This window comes from Rhododendron vialii, chromosome 1a, assembly GCF_030253575.1.
Source record: "Rhododendron vialii isolate Sample 1 chromosome 1a, ASM3025357v1".
NCBI classification, from domain to species: domain Eukaryota; kingdom Viridiplantae; phylum Streptophyta; class Magnoliopsida; order Ericales; family Ericaceae; genus Rhododendron; species Rhododendron vialii.
Window position 1 is genome coordinate 788,072 of NC_080557.1, and position 27,144 is coordinate 815,215.

The 27,144-nt window shown below is 39.5% G+C and overlaps 2 protein-coding genes across 2 annotated transcripts; one reads left to right on the plus strand and one right to left on the minus strand.

The window, feature by feature from the left end:
- Positions 1–8,424: 8,424 nt before the first annotated feature.
- LOC131316348 (uncharacterized) lies at positions 8,425–11,322 on the plus strand. The gene is made up of 2 exons (XM_058345683.1): positions 8,425–8,533; positions 10,460–11,322. Exons 1-2 carry the CDS (start codon positions 8,425–8,427, stop codon positions 11,320–11,322), a joined length of 972 nt encoding a protein of 323 aa, XP_058201666.1.
- A 5,525-nt stretch (positions 11,323–16,847) lies between these two features.
- Positions 16,848–19,161, minus strand: LOC131335473 (uncharacterized). The gene is made up of 4 exons (XM_058370844.1): positions 19,064–19,161; positions 18,134–18,471; positions 17,049–17,121; positions 16,848–16,905 (listed from the first exon to the last, which is right to left on the minus strand). Exons 2-3 carry the CDS (start codon positions 18,451–18,453, stop codon positions 17,052–17,054), a joined length of 390 nt encoding a protein of 129 aa, XP_058226827.1. The 5' UTR covers positions 18,454–18,471; positions 19,064–19,161; the 3' UTR covers positions 16,848–16,905; positions 17,049–17,051.
- Positions 19,162–27,144: the final 7,983 nt, after the last annotated feature.

Consider the following 27,144-nt stretch of genomic DNA (forward strand, 5'->3'; position numbering starts at 1 on the left):
CAAAACGATCATAACTTGAACAAAGAATCATTTAGCAGTATTATCACTAACCGTATATCAAGTATTACCAATGTAGGACTGCCTGCCTAAAAGAGTGTTTAACTAACCTAGACTAATTACCCAAGTCACCAAACTAGCAAACTCAAAACTCTAATTCCCAAGTCCAAGTTCCACGTACACATGAACCCAACTAGAGCCCAATTGAAAGACCTGATGGCTTTGTGAAGCGACAGATTTGAAAACGATGTAGATGAAAACTAATTGCCTCAGAGAATCCAAAGAAGACCACTCCGAAACCCTTGACTGCTGCTCTCGATTTCGACTGTTGCAACTTTTCTCTCTCAAAATAAACAACCCTAGTCTAATATAATGACTTCCACTAACCCACGTTCACTCCAAATAAAAACCCTACTAATTCGTGAAAATATCTCCTTACGAGTAACTTTATAAAACTACCCGCTAATCACAAACTCCCACAATATAGCCATCTAGTTAAAACAAAATATCTAAAATTCTAACTGAGGTAAAAACTAAATTACTATGGTTAATTAAGCTCATACCTTTGTACTTATACTAACGACAATTGTATCTGTTGTGTATGCAAAAATAATTAATCAGGACCCAACCATAACACCCAATTAAATAATGGCCAAAATAATTAATAAAATAAATTAAAATTCTAGGCCATAACATCCTTCCCCCCTTAAAATAAATTTCGTCCTCGAAATTGCTTACTAATTAACCTCATGCATACAAATACAGGTATTTCTCGCGCATCTCCTTATCACACTCCCATGTAGCTTCTTCAACCGTGTGATTGCACCACAATACCTTGACCAATAGAATCTTTTATTACAGAGCATCTTCTCCTTCATATCTAGAATCTAAACAGATTGCTTATCATAGGTTAAATCATTCTGAACAAACAAGATGAAAAAGGAACCAAATCGCATCAAATTTGCGGACTGCAATTTTTTTGACAACCAAGATCAATCCAGTTATATTAATACAAAAATAAAGTACAATGAAAACAACGAAGCAAAATACAACAAAACAAAACAAAAATAAAGAATAGCCGTATGAAACTAGACGCTGGAGTCGGATCCATCGGTCGCACTCGTGAACGTTGGTGGCGTGGCCAAGCAAGACCCGCACCAACTTAGACCCACAACCAATTTGAGCTAGACCCATAACCACCATGAACTTGTTTCTGTAGTAAACTGAAGGACCATTTCTAAATCTACTGCAGACGCTACCACTGTTGCCATCAGAGCGCACAAAAATTTGTTGATGAAGCTGAATGGATCAAAAAGTCAAAACTCAAATCTAGTTCTCCATATCTAGCTCTTGAGTCCAAAAATGATGGGTAGAATGAGAGATAGATCCTCCCTAAGGAGAGTGATGCAGGAAAGCGTATAAGAAATTGAAAACGGAACAGCAAGGACAATCACAAACACAGTAGTTTTAGAGAAAACTCTCTCTAGACTCTTTTCAATATTCAATAATCATCTCCTTAGCCTTGAGGCGAACAACTAAATATAAAGGACGCAACTCTAAACCCTAGAAAGCGTAAAATAGAGGAAAAAACAAGAGTTCTGAAAAAGAACGACTTGAAATGGAGTTTCCTATGAAAAGTTATAAGCGAAATAAAAATTGCCCAAAAATGGTTCGAATGCCCGTTCAGAGACCCAAACGGCCTTAGAAGGCTAAAAAACACGCGGCACATAGCCAAAGACAATGTGTCCTGACCGTCGGGCCATTTCAAATTGAACCCAGGTGGGCCCAACACCAAATTCCTCGATCGATTATTTACGAAAATACCTATTAGTACAAATTGGCCTTGGAATGCTTAAGGTGGTACTTCTCCTCTTTGGCTACTGCATCAGAAAGAGTCTCAAGACTCTCAACTATCTCACAGCCATGGAGATAGGAGAGAAAAGAGAGTCTGGGCTAAGGCGAGCTGCAATTTTTTGCTTCGCTTATTGTCCTTTCATTCCTCCATTAATTCATTCCACAACTGCATTCATAGAAATGAGGACCTCCAACTAAAGAAATACTTTATTTGTGTCTATTTAAGTGTTCATTGCATGTTATTTTCATCAGCTTATATCTCTTGAGATATATTATATTTTATGTTTTTAAAATCATTCTCTTATAGAAATAATAATATTACATCTCTTGAAGTGAGTGTATTTTAAATTTATAATGCTAGCCTTTTACATGCATTCAAGATCGTAGTTGGTAATCTTAATTACTTCTATTAAACAAAGGTCTAAAAATCATAAAAATATCAAAAAATTGAAAACTATAAGTAATTTACAAATGACAAGAATGTCCAAAAATGAATAAGAAATCTGGGGGAGAGGGAGTTTTAAAAATATGGACACTTACGTGATGCAGATGCCATAGAGGAAGAGTATCTTAGGCATTTTAAGCCTAAGTTGGCAAGACCGTAAATACGCGACTGTGGAGTTATGTGACGGGTCCATATGGGTTCGATCCGAAACGGCTCAACAGTCAAGACATGCACATCGCCTTTTGGCCATGTGCCGTGCATTTTTTAGCCGTTTACGACCGTTTAGGATCCCAAAAGCCCAAATTTGCCGTTTAAGGAAAGATTTGACTTGCTTATAAATTGGGCAAAGAAAATCCGAATTAAGCCGTTCTTTTGGGAGAAGTCTTAGAATTTTCTCTATTTTCCAGTTTTGCTATTATTCTGAATTTTTTCATTTTTGGTAATTTTCGTTAGTAATTGATTCGGCTTCTGTTTTGGGACGAATCAATTAGGGTTAGGGTTTTCTCTTCCTGTATAGTAAGTTGTAAGCCTTCGAGGCTGGACAGTTGTTGATTATTTTTAAATTAAAAGAGTCTAGAGAGCGTTTTTTCTAACTTTACAGTTTGTGTTAATTTTTGTTGTGCGTTTTCTCTAACTTTACAGTTTGTCTCCATTTTTGTTGCGTGATTATTCTGTAGTTTATACGGCGCCCTACATCATTACGGCTCACCGAATTGTAATCTGTTATAGAATTGACTCAATTTTTGTTGCGCGTTTTCTCTAACTTTACAGTTTGTGTCCATTTTTGTTGCACGATTATTCTGTAGTTTATACGGCGCCCTACATCATTATGGCTCACCCAATTATAATGTTTATAGAATTGACGCTCTCGCGCTCTCACTCCCTCATTTGCTTTGCTCGTGCTCGTGCTCGTGCTCTGTGTGACTTAGGATGAACATTGCATGCACCCTTTTGAATTGGCTTGGATTCATAACAGCTGCATACAAGTTCCTAACATTTGCATAAAATTAATTCACAATATGAAAACAAAAGCTTACTTCAAATGTGTGATTAATTTTCGATATACTTCAAGGGGTACATATCGTATACTCTCAAAACTGAGGGCATGCATTGTAGCATTCTTCATAGCTTTTATCTCAGTTTTTTTTTGTTATTGGCAAAAAAAAATTATAAATCTTTGAAAGATATTACAAAGATTTCATGGGTCACGGGTACATCAACATAACACTACCCAAGAACCAAACTCAAATGAAAGGCAAGAAGCTAACCAAAAGCACCACAACCAAGACCACCACACCCTCTAAAGCAACCCAAACAAAATTAATATTTTAATGGCTGCCTCTAATTCCACGAACAGTTTTCCTTGTGCCACGAGCATTAATTGTTCTTGTGGGTAAAATGACTCTTTTGTCCTGTTGTGGTCAAAAGCTGTCAGCCCATAAATGACTCTTTTGTCCGGTGAAGGTTTTTGCATTGCAAAGTGTATTACTATTTACTACTACTTTAATTAGGAGAAAGTTCCAAGATAAATTCTTTTTGCTGTGCCAAGAATATGGCAAAGAGCAATTGTAAGGTTATTCTTTTTTTTTTTGGTAAAAGACGATTCATTAAAACAAATTAAGCATTTACAAGTCTAGGGTATGCAACCCTGCTCAAATCCGCATACAATAATATAGCAATACAACTTGGAATAAAAGGGTAGACATGAAAATCTCCCACCGACACCGGAGTGTCATTTGCCAATGCATCCGCACAGCGATTTGCTTCCCGGTAGATATGGTTGATGGCGACCACATCAAGCTCTAGCATAAGAGACCTGCAATCAAGCAATATGTTACGAAGCGGATGATTCACAGCATTAGCATCGTTGAGCAGTTGAACGACACCCCTAGCGTCCACTTCCACTTCCAAATTATGTAAATTGCTTTCTTTAGCTAAAGTTAATCCATCCCTTAAAGCCCAGATTTCTGCCATAAGGCTGGAACTGGCACACATGTTTCTGTGAAACCCGCCAACCCATTGGCCATGGTGATCCCGAATAATCCCACCCGTGGAGGCAGCCCCTGAAGTTGAGTTAAAAGCTCCTTCCGTATTAAGTTGGAATTGTGATCGAACAAGCAGTAGTTGCGGTCCGTCCAGATGTGCCTAATGGCGAAGAGGAACACAATATTATAAGGGACACCCGAATGGTGATTGCCCCTAACTTTCGAATTAGCCAAAATCCAAGTATATGGGTCATCAAAATGGTTGGACAGAGGTATTTGGAGACTTGCCCAAACATCAGAGGCACAGCTACAATCACGTAAAACATGGCAGGTTGTTTCTGTGGCAGCCGGGCACCAAACACAGTACAGTGTGGAGGTGATATGGTTCAAGAAGAGATTGTTGCGAGTGGAAAGGCGATCTTGTGAGGCAAGCCAAACAAAGTGTTGGATGTGATAAGAGCAAGGGAGGTGCCAAATCCACTTCCAAGAGAGATGAGAGGGTAAATTGGTATCAGGAGGAAGGAGTGAATGGGTAGAGTTGCAGTTGAAATCCCCATTGCCAGTAGGGTTCCAGATAATTTGATCGGGAGTAGGGTTGAACCACTGGAGAGTGGTTGCATGGATAGAGGAAAGGATATCATCAGGAAGAGTGAGAGAAAGGGAACCAAGATTCCAGGAGTTGTGAGACCAACAGTCTCTAACTTTGAGATCAATCTCGTTGCGGGCAAGAGGACCAAAAATTCTGGAACGAAGAGGGCCCTCACCCGTCCAGTTATCCAACCAAAAAGAAGTGGAGAGACCATCCCAAGACGCATGCGCGTACCTTTATAAAAAAGATCTTTCCCGGCCTGAATGCCCCTCCAAGTAGTGGAGGGTCGAGAGCTCATCCAATTGGTGGAGCGATACCTACCTTTAAGAACACGAACCCAAAGGGAGTTTGGATTTTTGGTAAATTTCCAATTCAGTTTAGCCATGGCCACAAGATTGTTATTCCTTTTTTTCCTTAATCCAAGACCCCCCACAGATTTAGGCTGAGTAACTTGGTTCCAATTAACCGCATGGGGTTTTCGTTGGGTTGAAGTTGAACCCCAAAGAAAATTGCGGCTTAATTGGTCGATTTTGTTGGAAACAGAGACCGGAAGGAGATTACAATGCATGATGTGGGAGGGAATGGTCTCAATAATAGATTTAAGCAAGGAACATCTACTTGCAAGCGACAGGTGTTTGCGCTTCCAACCCGAAAGTTTGGCCTCAATCTTATCGATAAGGAACTGGAATGACTGTTTAGTCGGGCGGGAATGGTGAATCGGGCAGCCAAGGTACTTACCAAATGAAGAAGTTTTAGGAAAGCCAAGGGCAGTGGAGAGGGAGGTTTGCACATCAAAGGGAGTGTTGCTGGAAAAGAGAACTTTTGACTTGGTCAGGCTCACCTTAAGCCCCGAACATGTACAGAAGTCATGAAGAATATTATTGATAGTATCACAATTATCCAAGGTGGCTTTCGCAAAGAGAACAAGGGCATCGGCAAAAAAGAGATGAGACAAGAAAGGACCGCTCCTTCCTGTCTTAATGGGGGTCCAACTATTGTCTTCACATGCAAGCGTAATTTGGATTGACAGATATTCCATGCACAGAATGAAAATGTACGGAGATAAAGGATCACCTTGGCGGATACCCCTAGAAGGGTAGAAGGTATCGGTAATGCTCCCATTAAAGAGAATGGATAAAGAGGAGGAAGAGATGATCGACATTATGAGATTGATCCAAAGAATAGGGAAGTTGAAAAAATAGAGAACTTTTCGGATGAAATCCCACTCAAGCCGATCATAAGCTTTTTCCAAATCCAGTTTGATAGCCATGTTGCCTTTAGAACCTTTCATGACATGAAACCGATGAATAACCTCTTGGACAATGATAACATTATCAAACTAGACTGAAGGGGGCTAATAAGGTCATCAAGGAAAAGGGCGAATGCGACTAACAAGGATTTTGGTCACAAGCTTGAGGATGGTATTACACAAACTAATTGGTCGAAGTTGACCTACTGTTTGGGGATTGGATATTTTCGGCACCAAGCAAAGATAAGTATGGTTCGGGTTATGAGGGATCTGACAAGGGAGAAAGCCATCTCAATCACTTGAAAAATGGAATGGGAGACAAGATCCCAAGATTTTTGGAAAAACCCCGGATGAAGGCCATCCGGTCCTGGCGCTTTCCAAGGTTTAAAGGTCCAAAGTACCCTCTTAATCTCTTCCATAGAAGGAACAGAGCATAAAGAAGGGTGGATATCTGTATCCAGATTGGGAAAAGGGAAAGGGGGGTGAACAAGGCTAGTGCTTGAGAAAAACTCAGTGGTAAAAAGGTTTTTGAAATGGGTAGTGAGGACCTCTTTGATGATGCTATCCTCGTATTGCCAGATTCCAGCTTGACTTAAACAAAGCTCTGCATGGTGGTCCATGGTTTGTTAGGCCTCATTTTATTTCCATTAGAAAATGGGAAGCAGGTTTTCAACCCTCTCTTGCAACGATCTCTACTTCGGCAATCTGGGTTCAGCTACCCGAGTTGCCATTGGAAATGTGTGATAAAGAAATCCTTCGAAAGATTGGTACTAAAGTTGGGACACTTTTGAAAATCGATGTTCAAACTGAATCAGGTGTAAAACTAAGGTTTGCACGTTTATGTGTCCAAGTGGACCTTAATTTACCTCTGATTTCCTGGGTTAAGATTGGCAAACATCGTCAACGGGTTGCCTATGAGGGGGTATCCTCTATCTGCTTCCATTGTGGAGTGCTTGGTCACAAGATTCATGATTGTCCTCAAAAAGAGCCGGCCAAGGAGAGCACGCCGATGGTTGAGCAATATGAGAAGTGGATGCTTGCCGGTCGGAAAAATCCTCCTCACCAACAGAAAAATAAGCCTGTCAAGCCGCTTCCTTATTTGGAAACTGGTAGGGGTAAGCAGCCGCTGACTATGGGAAAAGGAACAAAGCAGAGTGCTAAGCCCCTGACTTCTACCGTTGACCCTTCTAGCTCGGGCTCTGCAATCACTTCTACCAACCCTTTTCAAATTTTGTCCTCTTGCAACCAGCCTTCTGACCCTCCCTCTGTAACCACCTTGAGTATCCTTAACACTGCAACCCCTGCAACCTCGTCTAACCTCACCTTGCTTCCTCGGACTCCCATTGTACCCATCAACAGTACCCAAAGTCCTGCCAAAGTCAGCCTTGCATTAACTCCTTCTCTGCCCCTCTCCCCAAAAAAATCTTCTACTTTTTCTAAATTATCCTCCCCTTTACAAAAAAAACCCTCACAGAAAACCTCAACCCAGCACAACCATGGCAAACCGCCACAGATCCAAAGGAAACAACTCCCAAACCCCCAACCAAAATCCAACCACAGCTCCTCTGATACCCTTTTCTTTGTCCAACATGGACCGAGCAAGTCTCCCGGGCTGGTATCTCGAATATCGGACAAACCACTCCCTATTGAGCAACGACCTCCTCCAATATGTGAGACGGCACCCGGACACCATTCTGGACTTCACCAGCCCCGAGGTGATTCAGGCTTGGACCAACCTCTCGCCATTTTACCCGATACCCCCACCCCAATCCATCCCTTAAGACCAATGGCGATAGTAACTTTTGTTCAGTCCCCGTTCATCCATGCAGTGGATTTTCCAACCCAAACCATACAGTTGATCCACAATATGATCCCATCAACATCCCTCCTCCCAAATCTCCAATCGGTGACCCAAACCCTATCAACAGAAACTCTGATCCCGTCCATTCTGGACCCATACTGCAAACTCCACATGTTGGAGAAGGAACCATTGAAATTCATTTACCGTGCGGGGAGGTCCCGAGTGGATGTGTTAACAGTCCCTACATCCGTGAAGTTCTTGACCCTAAGCAGTCACTTCGCAAAACCGCCCGGTGAAGTGGAATTCCACCACTACCTAACCTTCCAAGTGAAACAAGAGGAGTTGAATGCTCCGATAATGGGGCCGGGACAACTGTCCTTGAAGGAGGATGCAATACCAACCAACAGTGTTTTGATGCAGATTCTAATATGGAATTGTAGGGGAGCTGCGAATCCGGCATTTTGACATCACTTTCGCGAACTAATCCGTCAGTACAAACCAGAGATGGTTATTATCACCGAAACTCGTATTGGAGGAGAGAGGGCCACTAAAGCTAGTGCTAATTTGGGTTTTACTAAGGTCGCCATATCAGATTCAGCTGGGTTTGCAGGGGGTATTTGGCTGCTATGGAATGAGGCTGTTTACACCCATTTTTGGCCAAAAATCAGGAAATGGATTTACGGGTTAAAAGGTAGCCTCGAGGGTCGAGGCCCTAGCCTTGAAAGACCTTACGACCAGTTGCCCACGAATTAGGGCCGGTTCTTAAGAAATGATGGGCCTTCCATATAGGCCTAAATCAGTCAAAGGCCTAAGGCTTGAATCAGTCCACTAGGCCTGAGTATTTTGTCCAGGCCTAACCCAAATTCCTAAAAGTAACAAAGGCCTAAGAAATGGGCCCAAATCGGTAGAAGCCTTGGTTTTCTCACCAGGCTTGGGCTCAGAAGGCTTACATTGGGCAAAGGCCCATGATTTACCAATAAGTTCAGGCCCAATTGATGAAAGGCCCACTGCTTTAAGAGCATCGTTAAAGCCTTTAATGAGCAATGACGGGGCCTTAAGCTGCTCACAAGTAGCTCAAAGGCCTTAAGCTGCTCACAAGCAGCTCACAAGGAGCTCAAAGGCCTTAAGCTGCTCACAAACAGCTCACAAGTAGCTCAAAGGCCTTAAAACTGCTCACAAGCAGCTCACAAGGAGCTCAAAGGCCTTAAGCTGCTCACAAACAGCTCACAAGTAGCTCAAAGGCCTTAAGCTGCTCACAAGCAGCTCACAAGTAGCTCGAAGGCCTTAAGCTGCTCACAAGCAGCTCACAAGCAGCTCGAAGGCCTTAAGCTGCTCACAAGTAGCTCAAAGGCCTAGAATATTCCTGATAGGCAGGTTTGGGTAAGCTGCTCACAAGCAGCTCAAGGTCTGAACTGGTGGGACCCCATTCTTCAGCATGAAGCAGGGCCAGAGACAGGTGGCACACATGCAGCCTTTGGAGCTGTTGGTGAATGATTCATGCAGACCTAAGCAAGCTGCTCACAAGCAGCTCATCCAAGTCTGGTTAATCCTTTGTTTCTGGATCCTTCTTCCGTAAAAGATGAACCTCAGAGGATTTAGAGGGCCCACAAGTATGCAAGGTCCAATAAAATGATAAGAAAGGCTTGGTGAAGTATTGGTCTGCAGCTATGGTGGGCCCGGAATGGCCTGGATACTGCAGAAACTGAAATTTTCTTTGCCCTTTTTCAAAGTTATATGCAGAAAAGAAGGATTTTTCAGGCCTTTGCCCTTTTCTTGGAGTAAAAGGCACGTTTTGTTCAGAGAGTAGCCCCTCATTGGAGCATTTCGAAGCTGCTCAAGCTCAAGCCTCTGATAGAAGGCCATGTGGCAGCCATGCATTGGAGTATTTTGAAGCAGCTCAAGGCCTGTAGCTCCTATAAATCACAGTTCTGAAGGCCTTGGCCAAGGTCCACGACCATCAAGCCCCCGGCTTATGCAAATTTATGTTTTAATTATCTTCTATCTTTTGGTCCACGACCATCAAAGCCCATGGCTTATCCAAATTTCATTTCATTTATCTTTTAACTATTTTTATCTTTCGGTCCCCGACCAAATAAGCCCACGGCTTATCGTTCAATTACCTTTACTTTCTAGAATAGTTTGTACTCGATCTAGCCAAGCCTAGATTTTATTTCATTTCCTTGTAATCAGACTTTGTTAAACCGTTAATAAAGTCCATTTATTTCTGTTTTAGGCCTTGCTCTACCTTTCTGTCCATTTTTCACACGATTAGGAAATTTTAAGTCCTTAGCCCGCAAAGGCAAACCACGAACCTCCTCACGGTCTCCACCCTTAGGCCGTGCACTTTCGTTCGATTAGAAGTCAGACTGAGGCTTTCAGGCCTTGATACAAATTTGGACTGCAATCCAGTCCTTGCATGAGGCATACAGGCCTTGATACGAATTTGGGCAGCAATCCTGCCCTGGCACGCCCGCATCAAGCCTAGAACTGCACTACTCGCTGTTCCTAGGCCAATTGTTAATTTTTTGGAAACAAACAGAGGGTGACCTTCAGTGTGACATCCTCGATGTGACACCGCAAGAAATCCACGCCTGCATCCAGGTATCTCCTACCTCTACTCCTTGGATTCTTTCGGCTATCTATGCTAGACCTAATTATGCCGTTCGTCGTGAACAGTGGGATAACCTTACTCAATTTGCTGACTCGCATAACTCACCTTGGATTATGGCGGGAGATTTCAACGAAGTTTTAAGTAGTAGTGATAAATTTGGAGGCCGACCCATCTCCAACAGTCGCTCCTCCGCTTTCTGTAATTGTATTGATTGTTGTGGCATGCACGATTTGGGGTTTTCGGGCCCGCGCTTTACTTGGACTAATACCCAAGTCACAGGTGGACTCATTAAAGAAAGGTTGGATAGAGTGTGGTCCAATTCGAGTTGGAATTTGATTTATCCCGAGGCTCATGTATCGCATTTACCCCGCACCCACTCTGACCACTGCCCGATTCTTCTCTCCACTGTCCCTAACTCTGGTCCTCCCAACCCTCGTCCTTTCCGGTTTGAATCAGTTTGGTTCTCTGATCCCTCTGTTTTCTCGGTTATTGAGGATAGTTGGTCTACTCCTTCCCCCTCCTTTGCCTTCACGACTAACCTCTTTGCCAATAAAATCACTATTTGGAATAAAGAAAACTTTGGACACATTTTTCATAAAAAAAAGAGACTCTTGGCTCGTTTGAGTGGTACCCAAAAAGCCCTTGATCTTAATCCCAACAAATTCTTAACTGATCTCGAGCAAACCCTCATTTCAGACTTCAATAAGATTTTGATTTTGGAAGAAGAGTTTTGGGCCTTAAAATCCCGTGTCAATTGGTTGAGTGATGGGGATCGAAATACCAGGTTGTAAGGTTATTCTGGTGTAGGTATTATTGGGCTTCTTGAATTGCTGATTGACTACTTTCTACATGAGCTGGATATGCTAATTTATTGTTTTATTAGAAGTTTTGACCAAATTAGGAATGTTATGATCAATACCGACTAATCTGTAAAACGCGGAAATTTTTTCTATCCAACATCGGGTAAATTAATTAGCATATTTTTATGGTCCTTTCAGGATGGATTAGGACTACACATGGTTTTAACTATTTAACTACTTTAGAGAAATTCAATGTCTGAGATTCTCAATTCTATTCTATCCTTTCCGTTTCAACTCCAATTATTGGAAGTAGCATTTATTTATTAAGAAATGACATCAACTCCATGAGAAGAAATGGTAAAAAGTTTACAGAAACCCAAAATAAAAAAAAGACAAAAAAAAAAAGCAATCTGGACTAAGTTACGTTAGTGGTCAACAGTCTAAGACTCACGACATTACGGCAGTCAGAAAATATACATTCTTATCTCAACAACTTGCGATTGAAAAAAATCTAAAATATCAGAATTTGCATGTTGATAGAGCTTATGCTTAACCTTAACCCTGGTCATGATCTAAGGTCTCATGTTTTCTGATGATCATGATCAACATATCAATAACGATATGATGTGCACAAGTATTGGATGTCCTATTCGATGTGTTATTGAACATCTGATGTTTCATTTTACGTGAACTATATAATCATAAATTGATGACTATAGACTATCAAACGATATGTTATGATAACATATTCCCTAAAATTTGTTGCAGTAACTTGTTATTAACCCCACGTATCTGTTCTTTGGAAAAAAGTAAAACCTGAATATAAAAACATTAGAAGAAAATTTAGAAAAAGGCCAATTAAGGCTCCGTACCGTTTAACTTTTAGCACTTTTTGGAGGTTTTGTACTTATTAAAAAAAAAACCCTGTCCGTTAGTATTTTAATATATACACTTTTTGCAAAAAAAGCCAATTGATTTTTAATTTTTTGAATAAGGAAAAAACCTTTAAAAAAAAAAACACTTTCTGCTTAATGGTACAACAACACTTAAGCATGCACACTTTAATATAAACACATTAAAAAAATTACTGAAAAAAAGGGCCAAGCATGCACCCAACACTTTATATTCTCCAACAGTGACTAGTCTCAAAAGGGTGAAAATTTTCCCCTGATCAAATATGATACTTTGAAAGGGACCAGATTCTAGTTGTTGTTGATGGAAAACAGCCTTTACTTGCATGTGAATGTCGTTTATTCCCCCTTTTCCATTTTATGCTATCTGATTTTGCAATTTCGACCTTGAATTTGAATGACTGTAATGATTAAAAAGAACAAGAACAAAATGGCATCAAAACGGAGGAAGCATATCAACGAGATTGATACCCAACTCCATGGCAATTCCTTGCCACTCGAGCTCCATGAGGTTACAAGAAGTCAACCTACAACACAAAACCGAAAGAAAACAAACATTTTTTTTTTCGACACGAAATCTTGTCTTCCATAATTGATTAATATCTTCATAATCAAACTAAGAAATTTCTTCGCAAACACCCCTTTATCAATACAAAAAGAAAATGGAACGCGGTGATATCAGTACAAATTATGTAGTACAAAAATGCTACCACGACACTCGTATATACACCGAAATAAACATCCTCACACTACATGGGTGTGTGGGTCCCACACACAATAATGGTGTTGTGTGTGTGGGCCCCCACACCAATGTGAGTCTGCGTGTACATTTGGGTGTGGTTGTAGAATGATGTGATGTAGTTGTAGAAGGATTGTGATGTAGTACAAGGAAATGCGTTACTCGTATTTGTTTAGAATACAAAGATTAAAGTCATCCATTCCTTTAAATGATTTAAGTTCTTAGTTAGATGAAATTGTTTGAGTGCGCGTAGGCCCAATCCATTAGGGAGTGTCCACAGAGTCTATACCATATCGCCTGGACTCAATATACATTAAATGATCCATATCTATTTAAAAGATTTAGTCTTATGAGTGGTCAGTCATCCAATTGTGTATTAAAGTTCAACGCTTTTCTTATTTATCCGATGTGAAACTCAATCCTTCACATATGTTCCCAAACACGTAAAAAAAAAAGATTTCGTAACTTGTGTCTTCTTTCTCTCTCTAACTCTAACTTTTCTCAGCTATTAGGATTCCCCGCATTTTTAGGGAAAATTTCAAAATATCCCCTGACCTTTCGCACAAATCACACACAGGCACCTGACCTTTTAAAATTATCAAAAAAACACATTTTCAGCATTTCCGTTTGTTTTGGATGGGAAGTTAACGGCGGGTGTAAAATTGATGGATTTTTAAATAGGTCAGGTGTTTTTTTGATAATTTTAAAAGGTCAGGTGCCTGTATGTAATTTGTGCGAAAGGTCAGGTGCTATTTTGAAATTTTCCCGCATTTTTTTTTTTTTTTTTGGGGGGGGGGGGGGGGCATCTATTAGGTTCCCCACTTCTTCTTTTTTTTTTGGGAGGTGGCGCCTCCTCCTCCCAAGCATCTCTCCCCCCTCTCTCTCTCTCACACGCACACTCTCATAGCTTCCCCCTTTTTCCTTTCTTGGTCTCTCCTCTCTTGGATTCTGTTTCCTCCGGTGAACTCTCACCGGTTCTACTGCTGGGTGGATCTGGTTATGCCTAGTGGTGTGTGGCCTAGCTCTTGTCAAGGAAGGAGATCGAGTCAAGTTGCCTCTTTTTCTCTCTGTTTCTCTCTTTTTTCTGTTCTTCCTGGTCTTTCCCTACCTGGTCGATTCTCTCCTGTTTCCCACTGGATCCGTTTGTGCCAAAGAAATATGCATGCTAGGAGACAAAACGAATCAAATTCTTTAGTTATCGATACCATAAAGGTGGTGTTCAACTTTTGTGGAAAAGTTATTTTAAAAAAAAAAGGTAATTTCAAGTTAAAAAATCATGTGTTTACGCAAATAATTTTCCTACCAATATGGATCATGTTTGATAGATTTCATTAAGATCTTTTAAACAAAATAAAAAAAATTGAAAAAATATTTTTCATTTTTATTATATTTGAGTTTGAAATTACCTTTTTTTTTCAAAAATTTCTTTTTGGAGAAAGTAGAACACCCCCAAAATCTATATAGCCACCTTTCAAGTAATTAACACGTCCCCTATTAACACCTTATTGCATGAGCCTTGCATGTGGTGTGGGTTTGGAATTATTTAATTATTTTGCAGTGCGGCGATTCGAACAAACACCCAATCTTTAGTAGTACTGCATAAGATAAGATAAGAGAAGACGATTTAGTTTTTTCAATCACCCAATCTTCTTTTTTAATCACAGACGACTCCACGAATAAGATTCTGATATGATTGGTCAATTTTCTTTTTTGTTAATAACCTGGGTGCCTCGGACAGTTGACACACACTACAACTAATCTTAAGAGTCTAATTCCACCCGCCTACTTAAAAACAATAATAAGACATTCTTACTTTATGCTATTGCACACGGTTGTGCTTAATATCCACAACCTAACCAAAAACACTGGCCGATTGTATTTTCAAATGTTAGGGAAGGTACCCTGACTTGATGTACGTACTATTTGATAAATTTTTTGGAATAAATTGTTACTTTTGCCTGAAAAAAAAAAAGAAAAAAAAGAAGAAGTCAGGGAAGGTAGTAGGACCATGAGATAGTCCAGCCAAGCGCATAATTCAAATTCCTGGCTAGCTTGTTCTTATCCACAAGAGTAAGATAGGTTAATAATACTTGGAGAATTAAGTAAATATCAGGTTATATCTGATTAGACGGATTAAGAATAGGATTAGGATTGAATTACATAAAATAGGGAATACATTCCAAGCATCTATATTATAAAATAGAGAAGTTTCTGTTAAAAATCTCTAGGCATATAAATAAGAGCAACTTCTACAACCGTTAGATCGCTTTCTGTTAACTTTGTAGCCATTAGATAGTTTTTTTAAAAAAGATACAAAGAATATTCTTTTAATAAATTTATACTTTTCTACCCTCACTTTTTAGGCTATGTATCTTTACGTAAATATTGACTTTTATGATCAAATAAGGATTTTGTTTAGGTCTGGACATCCGGATTTTGTTTAGTTCAAATACTCGTGTACCATTGCTTTTAACCCGTGAACTAATTTTACCCGAGATGCCTTCTCTTTTTTTTTTGCTTGGCGAGATGCCTTCTCTTTTCGCAACCGTTAGATGAGATTCAACAGCTTAGAGCAAATGTCTGGACCTAAACAAAATCCGAATGTCCAAATATGAATAGCCATGTATAGATAATTGTAGCTGATACTTTGTGGTGATTACAACTATCGCGTAGAACAGTTGTGTAGAATGGATAAATTATTTAAGCAAAGACTATGTTACATTGCATCCGCTAGTTTGAATATGTAATGATGATTAGTGGATCACAATATGTCTACACATGCATCTATTAGAAAATCAATCGCACAAAAATATGGATGATGCTATGGTGTCCCCGGTCATTTTGGAGACACCGTAATATTTGGCATAATTTCACCATTATGAGCATAACTAAAACTCATTACAAGCATAACCAAACCCAAACAAGGTATAATTAAGGAATATCCAAAAAATCAACCAAGGCATAACCAAACCTAACCAAGGCATAACAAATAAGTTATGTTTTGCTATGGTTCTGTTATGCTCATAATGATTTTGGTTATACTCATAATGGTTTTGGTTATGCGCATAATAGGTTTTAGTTATACTCATAATGGTTTTGTTATGCCAAAAGTTACGATGTCCCCAAAATGACTGGGGACATCGAAGTCATTCCCAAATATGCGATATATAAATAAGAGAATGACTTCGGTAACCAATTTTAGGGACACTGTAACTTTTGATATAATAAAACCATTATGAGCATAACCAAAACCCATTACGAGCATAACAGAACCATAGCAATGCATAACTTGTTTGTTATGCCTTGGTTGGGTTTGGTTATGTCTTGGTTGATTTTTTAGATATTCTTTGGTTATGCCTTGTTTGGGTTCTGTTATGCTTGTAATGGATTTTAGTTATGCTCATAATGGTAAAATTATGCAAAAAATTACGGTGTCTCCAAAATAACCGATGACACCATAGCATCATCATATGTGGAATGATGTAGTATTCTTAAGGAACTATAACCAGTCGACTCATTTGATTCCTAAGTCGGCCAAACAAACAAATCATGTGAGTTTTTTTTTATATTCCTAAGTCGGCCAAACAAACAAATCATGTGAGTTCAATAGATCTGTTCAGTTGCTCACACACAAAAGACTTGCAAAAATTTCAGAGAGAGAGAGAGAGAGAGAGAGGTAAATATTAAAATGGTTATGGCATTACAACTTGCACCGGACAAGTACATTGCTATTGTTTGATGAAGCTGGTCATCAACCTGAATCTAAAAGCTTATTTCAACCTGACATGATGAAGAAGGTGAAAGAAAAGAAGTGAAACAAAATGAACGACGAAAAAAGAAAGAAAGAAAGATAGAAATTGGTAAACAAAAGGAAAATGCATTTAGAATAGTATTATTCCCTCATCGCTCCTTGTGTTCAACCTCCTGAAAATAAGAAGGATGACAAATTAACAAAAGGAAAATGCATTTAGAATAGTATTTCACAAAGAAAATTTTAAAAAAAATGGTTTATCTCTACTAGGTAAACAAGAATAATTTACCACAATAGGCTATGTAGATTTCCATACCGATTAAGTTCTTGGTGCACCACATTTGAAGCATTCCATCCGGCAAGCATAGTTGTGTGCACCACATCCAACCCTGGCAAATTAAATACCAAATTTGGATTCCTATTTAGATGAAATGTTACAATTGTAAATGGCTACAAAGGCGCGAATTTGTAAAGCAATTAAATAGCACATTGCACTTGTTTTTGCAGTTGTTCCGGCCGGATGCTAGAGACATTATGGAAAAATTTGGCAAATGCTATAGACACCTCACATATACATATTTGGACATAGATGCATTAAATGAAAAGCTTTAATAAAATAAAAATTCACCACCTTTGGACACAAATTCAAAGGACCTGGCCATAAATTCAAAACATCGACTTTGAATTTGTGACGTTCATTTGTTCTGTAAGCTTTTGCTTTGATGCTATGGATATATATATATATATATATATATATATATATATATATATATATATATATTTTTGCACATTTCATGAATCCATACGCAAATGTTAGGACTTTATATGCACATATGTACGAATTGAAGGCAATCAGAAAATACAAACTATACGCAATCAAATAGGGTGTGCATTCTAGCACTTCCAAACAATATAACGATAAAATCTTGTTCATGTTTCCTTCGGATTTTCTCTCTCTATCCTATAGAGGATTAGAACTGCGTAACTACATATGTATAATAGCACAAGAACTAAGTAATTACATGCAATGCGTGCTACTTTTACAAAGGTAATGCTAGGAAGACAACTTTAAAACACAACTCCATGCACAATTGCATCAGAGTCGTTCAATGAATATGGGCTCATATACATCGGACGCCTCAAAACATAGTTGCGTTCAAAGTTGTTTTCCTAGACTTTTTGTTTCAACAATGATACGCACCTCATAAACTATGAGAGATAAAATGTCAAACGGAAAGATAAGATTTCTGCAATCAAGGGTGAAGAAAATGTCAAACGGAAAGATAAGTACGTTCAAAGTTCGTACTGCATTTTCACGAAAAATATACTAATTGATGTATGTACTAATAGAAAGATATATACTGAATTGAAGTCATCTAACACAAATAAATGCTAACTAACCTAGCGCAAATCCAGTCACCGGTTTTCCATCCGGGGAGACCCCCACCGGCAGAGGCCTCCACTCCTCCACCATAAACATTACAATAGTCGTTCTTTGTCGCTCCACATTTATAGCAGTTTGGTCGGCTAGCGTAGTTGTGTGCTCCGCAGTTGATGACATTGCAGTACCAGTCCCCGGGTAAGACCTCGGTCCTGTTTAGTCCGAGCAGTGGCACATCGACACCACCTCCGAACTTGGGGCACCCACATCTCTGGCACGAGTCCCGCTTTTTGAAGTTCATGTGTTGGCATGAGCAGCAAATCCAGTCTCCTGAGCTCATCTTTCTCAACCTTGATATCTGGAAAGTACAAAAATGTTTGAGTTAGGAAACATGTAATTATCACTATTATATTTCCGTCATTGGATCCAGCTGTAGCAACCAATAGTTTATTTGGGATGAATGTATAAGTAAAACTCTCTACAACCCTTTTTCCGAGAAGTAGTGCTAGTACTGCTATGTAAAGGAAGAGAAAAGTTGTTAAAAAATCAAGGCAATTCGAAACTTCTTTTGAACGATGTTCAGGAAAGTTTTACAGAAATTTCTCGGATTTATTCGAGGTGTGTGCAAATTGGTTTGAACATATGATCATATGTTTAGTTGGCGTCTTGCCTGTCTTAAGGTCTTGGGTGGCTTTTTGCCGGTGTGTCTTAGATCTTTTTAAATCTTTGTAATCCTTTATAAAGATTAATAAATTCTTTTTGCTAAGCCAAAAAAAAAAAAAACAACATATGGTCATAAAAAAAAATGTTTCGTAGAAGAACTTCTCCAAGACGAATGATCAAGGAATTAATACTGAGAGACATATCTAGGATTTAAATCATCCGATCAATAATCAAGCCAATAATAGTTTTTGTTTGTTAGTTGTTAATGGCGAAGTAGAGGGGCTTACCTCAAGAAGATGAAGGAATGAAACCAGAAATAAAAGAACTGAGATATATTAACTAAGCTGTTGCTGCAAAAATCGAAAGAGGAAATGGTGATTTTGATAGATGGATTGAGATGGACTTATATACTGGTAATTTTGTATAGGGCCTAAAGATGGGGTGGGGCTCTGGTTTGGGAACAGATTCCAAAAGTAGAAAGATTTCTGGAAAATTAAGATAGACTTCTCCGAGTCCCAACCCTTTTTGATGTCCTTTTTGGTGGAGGGAATTCTAACTGCATGCATAGAATCACGTGTTGTTTAGGTTCGTTTTGGTGTTGTTGGAGAGTCTATAGCATCTGTTATCCAGGCAATATGGACACTCAGATTCATAGGGCCGAGATAAAATCTGGACCATTGATTGTCGAGATGGACGGCTCGAATCGTAGCCTACATTTATGTAGTGCACCCCTAGGTGCGATCTATTGTTATATGCAATACCAAAAACTAATTTGAAATTGTTATGCCATATTAGTGTACGCAGACGCTAGAAGATGCCAACTTTTCATGATCGAAAAAATCACGACTGTTGCAAAGCTTTGCCCGTCGTTTCTAAGCAAAATCAGATGGTGCCTTCTTTACATGATTCTCCCTGCATTATTTGAGAGAAAAGTTTTTTTTCCCCTTCAAGTTTGATTCTCTTTTCTTTTGGCAAATTGGGTAAGGTGTTATGCAGGAAAGTTTGTATCTGCAATGTTGTCACATGCACGTGCATTCGTCACATGAGAAATGCTACTCTCTCTGTTTCATAATTTAAGTTTATTTTCCAAAACTTTCAGTAAATTCTTTTTTTTCCCGTTATAAAAAGAAAAGAAAAGAACAGGGAACTAATTATATGAAGAAACTAGATTGATAAAACGATTGAAAAATAAGTTATGCATTGTAAGACTGCTAGCTCCTCCATTAATTTTTTTTTTTTTTGCTCGGCAAACGAATCATTTTATTGAACTCGAAAAGGATACATCGAGAGGAAGAAAATTAGATGAAAGGTGCAACAAACTATCCAACCAAGGTTGGATAGACAATACGCCTAAAGATTACGCTACAACTTCACTTTCCGAATCCCTTCTAGATATCCTTTGAAATCCTCCACTGTATAAACCTTAATGTCAAACTTGGCCTTTATCCACATGGCCACTCTAGTTTTGATTAGATCCACTACTTCCCATGCTTGAGTTGAAACATTGTTGAAAACATATCCATTCCTCACAATCCAGATAGACCAGAGAATTGCAAAAAAACATACCTCCCAAATACTTTTTTCCAAGTTCCGAAACCCGTTCTCAAACCACCACGATGCAAGTTCAGCTAGAGAGGATGGGCAAACCCACTGTATTTTCCACCATTCCAGAATACTAGACCAAACTTCCCACGAAATTCGACAATGCAGGAGTAAATGAAGGGGGGTCTCAACAACATTGGAACAGAGGGGACACAATGCCTGTTGGATTTCAGTAATCAAGTTCCTATGAAATAGCACTGACCTTGTTGCAATTCTTCCTTGAACGGCCATCCAAGAGAAGATTTCCACCTTTGGGGGGCTCAAATTCCTCCACAGAGAACCCAAAACACTATTACTTGATTGAGTCTGAAGTTCCCATTGCCTATACACTGATTTGGTGGAGAACTTTTTGTCTACAGACCAAATCCACAGAAGGGAATCCGGTTTTGATGGATCTAAGGTCACTCCCTGCAGTCGTTGCTTCATCTCCTCCAGTTGTTGACTCGCCCGTAAGCGCAACCTTCCCCTAAATTGCAAATCCCAATTGTCACTGCCCCTTCCGATACAAACCTCGCTTAGAACAGCATCTTTTTGCGTGGAACGCAAGTACAGCCGTGGAAAGTCCTCTTTCATAGCTGAATTACCCAACCACACATGATCCCAGAACAGTGTATCACGGCCTGAGTTTACTTGCACTTGAAATCCCGCCCGGATGGAGAAACCAAGGTCCGAGTCATTATTTCCCACTGAACAAATATCCCTCCAGACATTTGAAGTTGGGCCATTGTCTTGTATGTACGGGAGCCAACTCCTTCGGTCTAGATTATATTTCCCTCTAATAACCTTTGCCCAGAGAGAGTCCTTCTCGTTACCGAACCGCCACCACCACTTAGCAAGTAGAGCCAGATTTTGTTGTATCAATCGCTTGACCCCTAAACCCCCGTTTTCTTTCTTCTTGGAAATCCCCTCCCAACTAACCAGGTGCATCTTCTTCTTGTCCGGTGTATCTCCCCAAAAAAACTGTCTCTGTATTTTCTCAAGGGTCCTTGCTACTGCCGTTGGCATTTTGAATAATGACATGTAGTAAGTTGGCAGCGTACTGGAGTTGGAATTAACAAGAGTTAATCTGCCCCCTGTAGAGATGGTTCTCGATCGCCAAATATTTAATCTCTTTTGGGTTTTTTCAATAATGGGCTCCCATGTTTTAATCCTCCTTGGGTTAGCTCCTAGAGGTAACCCAAGGTATTTAATAGGCAAAGATTCCACTCTACAACCCATCACCAGAGCCAGGGCTTCAATCTCCCCCTGTTGGACCTTAACACCACATAGGGAACTCTTGGAATAGTTAATCTTCAAACCAGACATCAATTGAAAGCATCTAAGTATCCTCTTAATGTTCCCCATCTCCTCCAGATCGTTGTTGCAGAATAGGATTGTATCATCCGCAAATTGAAGATGAGAAATTGTCACACCATTATTTCCCAACTTAACACCTTTAATGATGTTTTTCTCACGGGCTCGTTCTAGCATAATATTGAGAGCTTCGGCTACAATATTAAACAGGAACGGAGATAAAGGATCCCCCTGTCTCAACCCTTTTTGCGTTTGGAACTCTTGAGTGGCTGACCCGTTGATCAAGACAGACATATAGACTGAGGAGCAACATTCCTTAATCCACCCACACCACCTCTCCCCAAAACCCACATTCTTAAGCATATCCAGCAAAAAACCCCAGTTTACACAGTCGTAAGCTTTCTCAAAATCCAATTTAAGGATTAACCCCCCTTGAGATGAATGTTTCCAACTGTGAATGGCTTCGTTAGCAATAAGAACACCATCAAGAATTTGTTTACCCCCCACAAATGCCGCTTGAGACTCACCAATAACAGAAGTAAGATGTTGCTTAAGCCTATTAGCAAGGACTTTAGAGAGAATTTTGTAGATACTCCCCACCATGCTAATAGGCCTAAAATCTTTAAAAGTAGTTGGGCAATCAACCTTAGGAATCAACGCAACAAAAGTAGAGTTAATACCTTTCGTAAGCTTTCCATTTGAGTGAAATTCTGAAAAGAATTGGAGCACTAAATCCTTCATGAACTCCCATCCTTTCTTGATGAATGAGAAGTTAAATCCATCTGGACCTGGAGCCTTTAGACTGCTACACCCTTTCAGAGCAGCCCTAATTTCTCCTTCTTCGAACTGACTTTTCAGACTGCTCCTCCATTAATTTTACCGGCAAATAAACCTCCCTGAGTCGACGGGCTCAGAATATTGCTTTCTCGATCCCAGCTGATTGCGCAATTTCCATTTAGGAATCAATTTATCCTGATGCATGTACATCAATTGCAAAATTCAAATATATATATATATATATATATATATATATATATATATATATTTTCTTCCTTTGTTTGAAATTCCCTTTCGGCATTCAATAATTCAAAAGCCACATGAAGATTCATATCCATTGCCATTGGCATCATTTGAGACGTCTCTTGAGTTATGTCTAATATGCATTCATGTTTGGGACATGCCGAAAATTCTCAGTGTTTTTTTAATCATTTTCAGTCTAAAGCCATGCATGGTAATAATGGGAGGCCATAATTAAGGGCATGCAGAATATATATTTTTAGATGAAAATGGAACCAAATCGCATCAAATTTGCGAGCTGCATGGAACCAAATCACATCAAATCGCAACCAACTTGAGCTAGACCCGTAACCACATGAGCTTGTTTCCGCCGCATACTTAAAGACCATTATTGAATCCGCTACAGACGCCGCCACCGTTTCCGTTAGACTGCTCAAAAATTCGTCAACGAAGCTGAATGGATTAAAAAGTCAAAACCGAAATCTAATTCTCTAAATTAATATGGCTCTTGAGTCCAAAAATGATGGCGAGAATGGGAGATCTATCCTCCCTAAGAAGAGAGTCTCAAGACTCTCAACTATCTCATAACCATGGAGGTAAGAGAGAAAAGAAGAGAAAAGAGAGTCTGGACTAAGGCGAGTTGCAATTCTTTGAATCGCCGATTGTCCTTTCATTCGTCTATTAATTCTTTCCACAGCTGCATTCATAAAAATGAGGACCTCCAACTAAAGAAATACTTTATTTGTGACTTTTTATTAAGTGTTCATTACGGTTCTACGTGCTATTTTCATCGACTTAAATCTCTCAAGGTATATTATATTTTATATTTTTAAAACCATTGTCTTATAGAAATAATAATATTACATCTTGAAAGTGAGTGTATTTTAAATTTATAATGCTAGCTTTTTACATGCATTCTGGATCGTAGTTGGTAATCTTAATTACTTCTATTAAACAAAGCTCTAAAAGTCATAAAAATATCAGAAAATTGAAAACTATAAGTAATTTACAAATGACAAGAATATCCAAAAATGAATAAGAAATCTGGGTTGTGGAGGCTCTCAGACTTGGTGGAATCGTTCTAGAAACAAAAATCTCGTGTGAAGTGGCTGAAGCTTGGGGATCGAAACACTAGGTTTTTTCAAATTTCAGCTAATAACCGATTTAAGAGGAACCTAGTAGGAGCAGTAAGGGTCAATGGGAGCGTGCTGGTGGATCTTGTTCAGATCAAAGAAGCAGCCTCAGAACACTTTCGGGCCAACTTTACAGAAGAGAGAAGGTTTAGACCAGATTTGGGAGGTTTTTTTACGAGGAAAATCAACCAGGAGAGTGTAACGCAGCTTGAGAAACCTTTTGAGGAGAAGGAAATTCTGGTAGCTTTGCAAGATTGTAGTAGTCATATAGCCCCTGGTCCTAACGGCTTTAACTTTGCTTTTGTTAAGAAAGGGTGGGTCTTCATGAAGGAAGCGGACCTCAAATTCTTCTCAAAATTCCATTCAAATGTGAAGCTGTGCAAAGGTATTAATTCTACTTTTGTCTCTCTTATTCCTAAAGTAGCTTGCCCTAGCTCTTTTATGGAGTATAGGCCCATTAGTATGCTGGGATGGGTATATAAGGTTTTGTCCAAAGTCTTGGCGAATCGAATAAAGGGGCAATTACGGTCAATGATAGGGGAAGCCCAAGCGGCCTTTGTTTACGGGAAGCAAATACTGGATGGAGTCCTTATAGCCAATGAGGCCATCCATAGTTGGAAAAATAGGGCGAATGGGGGTATTATCCTCAAGTTAGATTTTGAAAGAGCATACAATTGTGTCAATTGGGGCTTCTTGAGCAGTATGTTATTGAGGTTGGGCTTTGGGGACAAATGGAAGGGTTGGATCTTAGAATGCTGCTCATCGGTTTCCATGTCAATTTTGATCAATGGATCACCCTCCCCGGAATTCCACACTCAAAAAGGACTGAGGCAAGGCGATTCTCTTTCTCCATTTTTATTTATTATAGTCGCGGAGGCCCTTAATATACTATTAGAATGAGCAAAGGAGCAAAATATTATTAAGGGAACAAAAGTGGGGAGAAACGGGGTTATTGTTTCTCACTTACAATTTGCGGACGATACAATTCTATTTTGCAATAATGATTCGGTGGAAATGGCGAACATCAAACGAATTTTGAGGTGCTTTCAATTGATATCCGGGTTGAAAATTAATTTCTTGAAGAGTTCCCTTAGTGGAGTGAACATCCCACCGGAAGATATCACATCTCTGGCCAAGATTATGGGATGTAAAATGGAACAGCTCTTGATTAAGTACCATGGTTTGCCTTTAGGTGCTAATCCAGGGAGGATTAAGACGTGAGACTCTGTCATTGAAAGAACTGAGAAGGTGTTGACTATTTGGTGCACTCGGTGTATTTCCACCGGGGGGAAGGTTGACTCTTATTAATTCCAATACGGCAAACGTTCCCATATACTTTACGTCCTTGTTCAAAATGCCAGCTGCTGTTGCGAGGAAATTGGAGAAAATGCAGAGACAATTTTTTGGGGTGATTCGAATGACAAAAAGAAAATGCATGTGGTCAAGTGGGATGAGATTACTCGGAAGAAATCTAATGGAGGCTTGGGGTCAAGAAGATGATGCAACAGAATCTTGCTCTTTTGGCAAAATGGTGGTGGAGATTTGGTACGGATAAAGAATCACTATGAGTGAAGGTGATAAGGGGAAAATACGGTTTGGACGCTAATTGTTGGTTACCCTATGGTCACGGCGCTAAAGCCATGTCAAGAATCTAGTCAGATATTTGCTCTCTGGATAATCCTTCATCCCCATTGAGCTATTCCATCCGAGACAGCTTTCGAGTCCAGGTAAATTCGGGCGATGCAACGGTGTTTTGGGAGCATGTTTGGCTAGGTGAATCCTCATTAAAAGAAGATTATCCTCGACTTTTTTCTTTATCTACCCAAAAGGAGGTGCTGATCAGTAATTTGAGGGTTGAGGGATCACGGGAATTATTGTTCCGAAGAGAATTTTTTGGTCAAGAAAAGCAGGAGTTTGACAACTTGAAAGAGCGGCTTCAACGGGTTATCCTAATCCCTTCCAAACCGGATGCTTTGCAATGGAGATGGTCAAGTAATGGAATTTTTTCTGTCAAGTCAGCCTATGGGCAATGGGAATTGCAATCCCATTCTAGTTGTGCGCTGCTTGGCTCTGTTTGGAAGAATCTGGGCCCTCCTAAGGTGGAAATCTTTGCGTGGATGGCAGTAAAGGAAAGAGCGGTAACCAGGTCTGTCCTTCTTAGCAAAAATTTGATCAGTGAAATTCATTTAGCTTTGTGCCCCCTATGCTCCCTGAGTCTGGAAACTCACCAGCATCTATTTCTTCACTGTCATTTCTCCTGGAGTGTTTGGTCGATAATCCTAGATTGGTGGAACACCAAATGGGTTTGCCCAAGTTCTGTACCTGACTTAGCAAACTAGTGGTTTTTTAATGGTTTCTCCAACCTTGAGAAACATGTTTGGGAAGCTTGCTTCTATGCTACGTTGTGGTTTATTTGGTTGGCAAGGAATGATATTATCTTCAACAATTCTATGAACCAAGTGTAGGAGGTGGGGGATTTAGTAAAAACTAGAGTGGCGATGTGGATGAAAGCGAAGTTTGACATCAAGGTCTACACCGTTGAGGAGTTCAAGATTTTCTTAGATGGTATCCGCAAACTGAAATTGAAACCCAGTTCTAAGGAGAGTCTCCAACTGTTGGTTGGATGTGTTTGTAATTTTGGGTTCAACCAAGCTTTGGCTTAGGTTGAATTTCCTCGATGTACCCCTTTTGAGTTTTAATAAAAATGTTCCGTTTGCCGAGAAAAAAATAAGAAATCTGGGACAGAGCGAGTTTTAAAAATATTGGCACTCTTACGGCTCACCCAATTGTAATCTTTTATAGAATTGACTCTCTCACTCCCTCATTTGCATTGCTCGTGCTCGTGCTGTGTGACTTAGGGATGAACATTGCATGCACCCTTTTGAATTGGCTTCGACTCATAACAGCTGCGTAAAAGTTCCTAACATTTGCATAAAATTAATTCACAATATGAAAACAAAAGCTTACTTCAAATGTGTGATTAATTTTCAATATACTTCAAGGGGTACATATCGTAAGGTGAAATTGTGATGGAATCCGAAAGGTGAAATTGTAATTTAGATTTAGGTGTGTTTACATCCAACTATCTGTTGGATGTTTGTTTTATTTTCTTTTTCATTCGGTCCCTCAATGTATCCCTTTCGAGTTTATAAAAGTTTCGTTTCTCGAGAAAAAAAAGAAGAAGGTACATATCATATACTCTCAAAACTGAGGGCATGCTTTTTTTTTTTCTCGGCAAAACGAAGTTTTATTAGTTCGAAAGGAGTACATCGAGAGGGAAACTCGCTAAGCACAAATGCTTACGAGTGAAAGGATAACAAGGA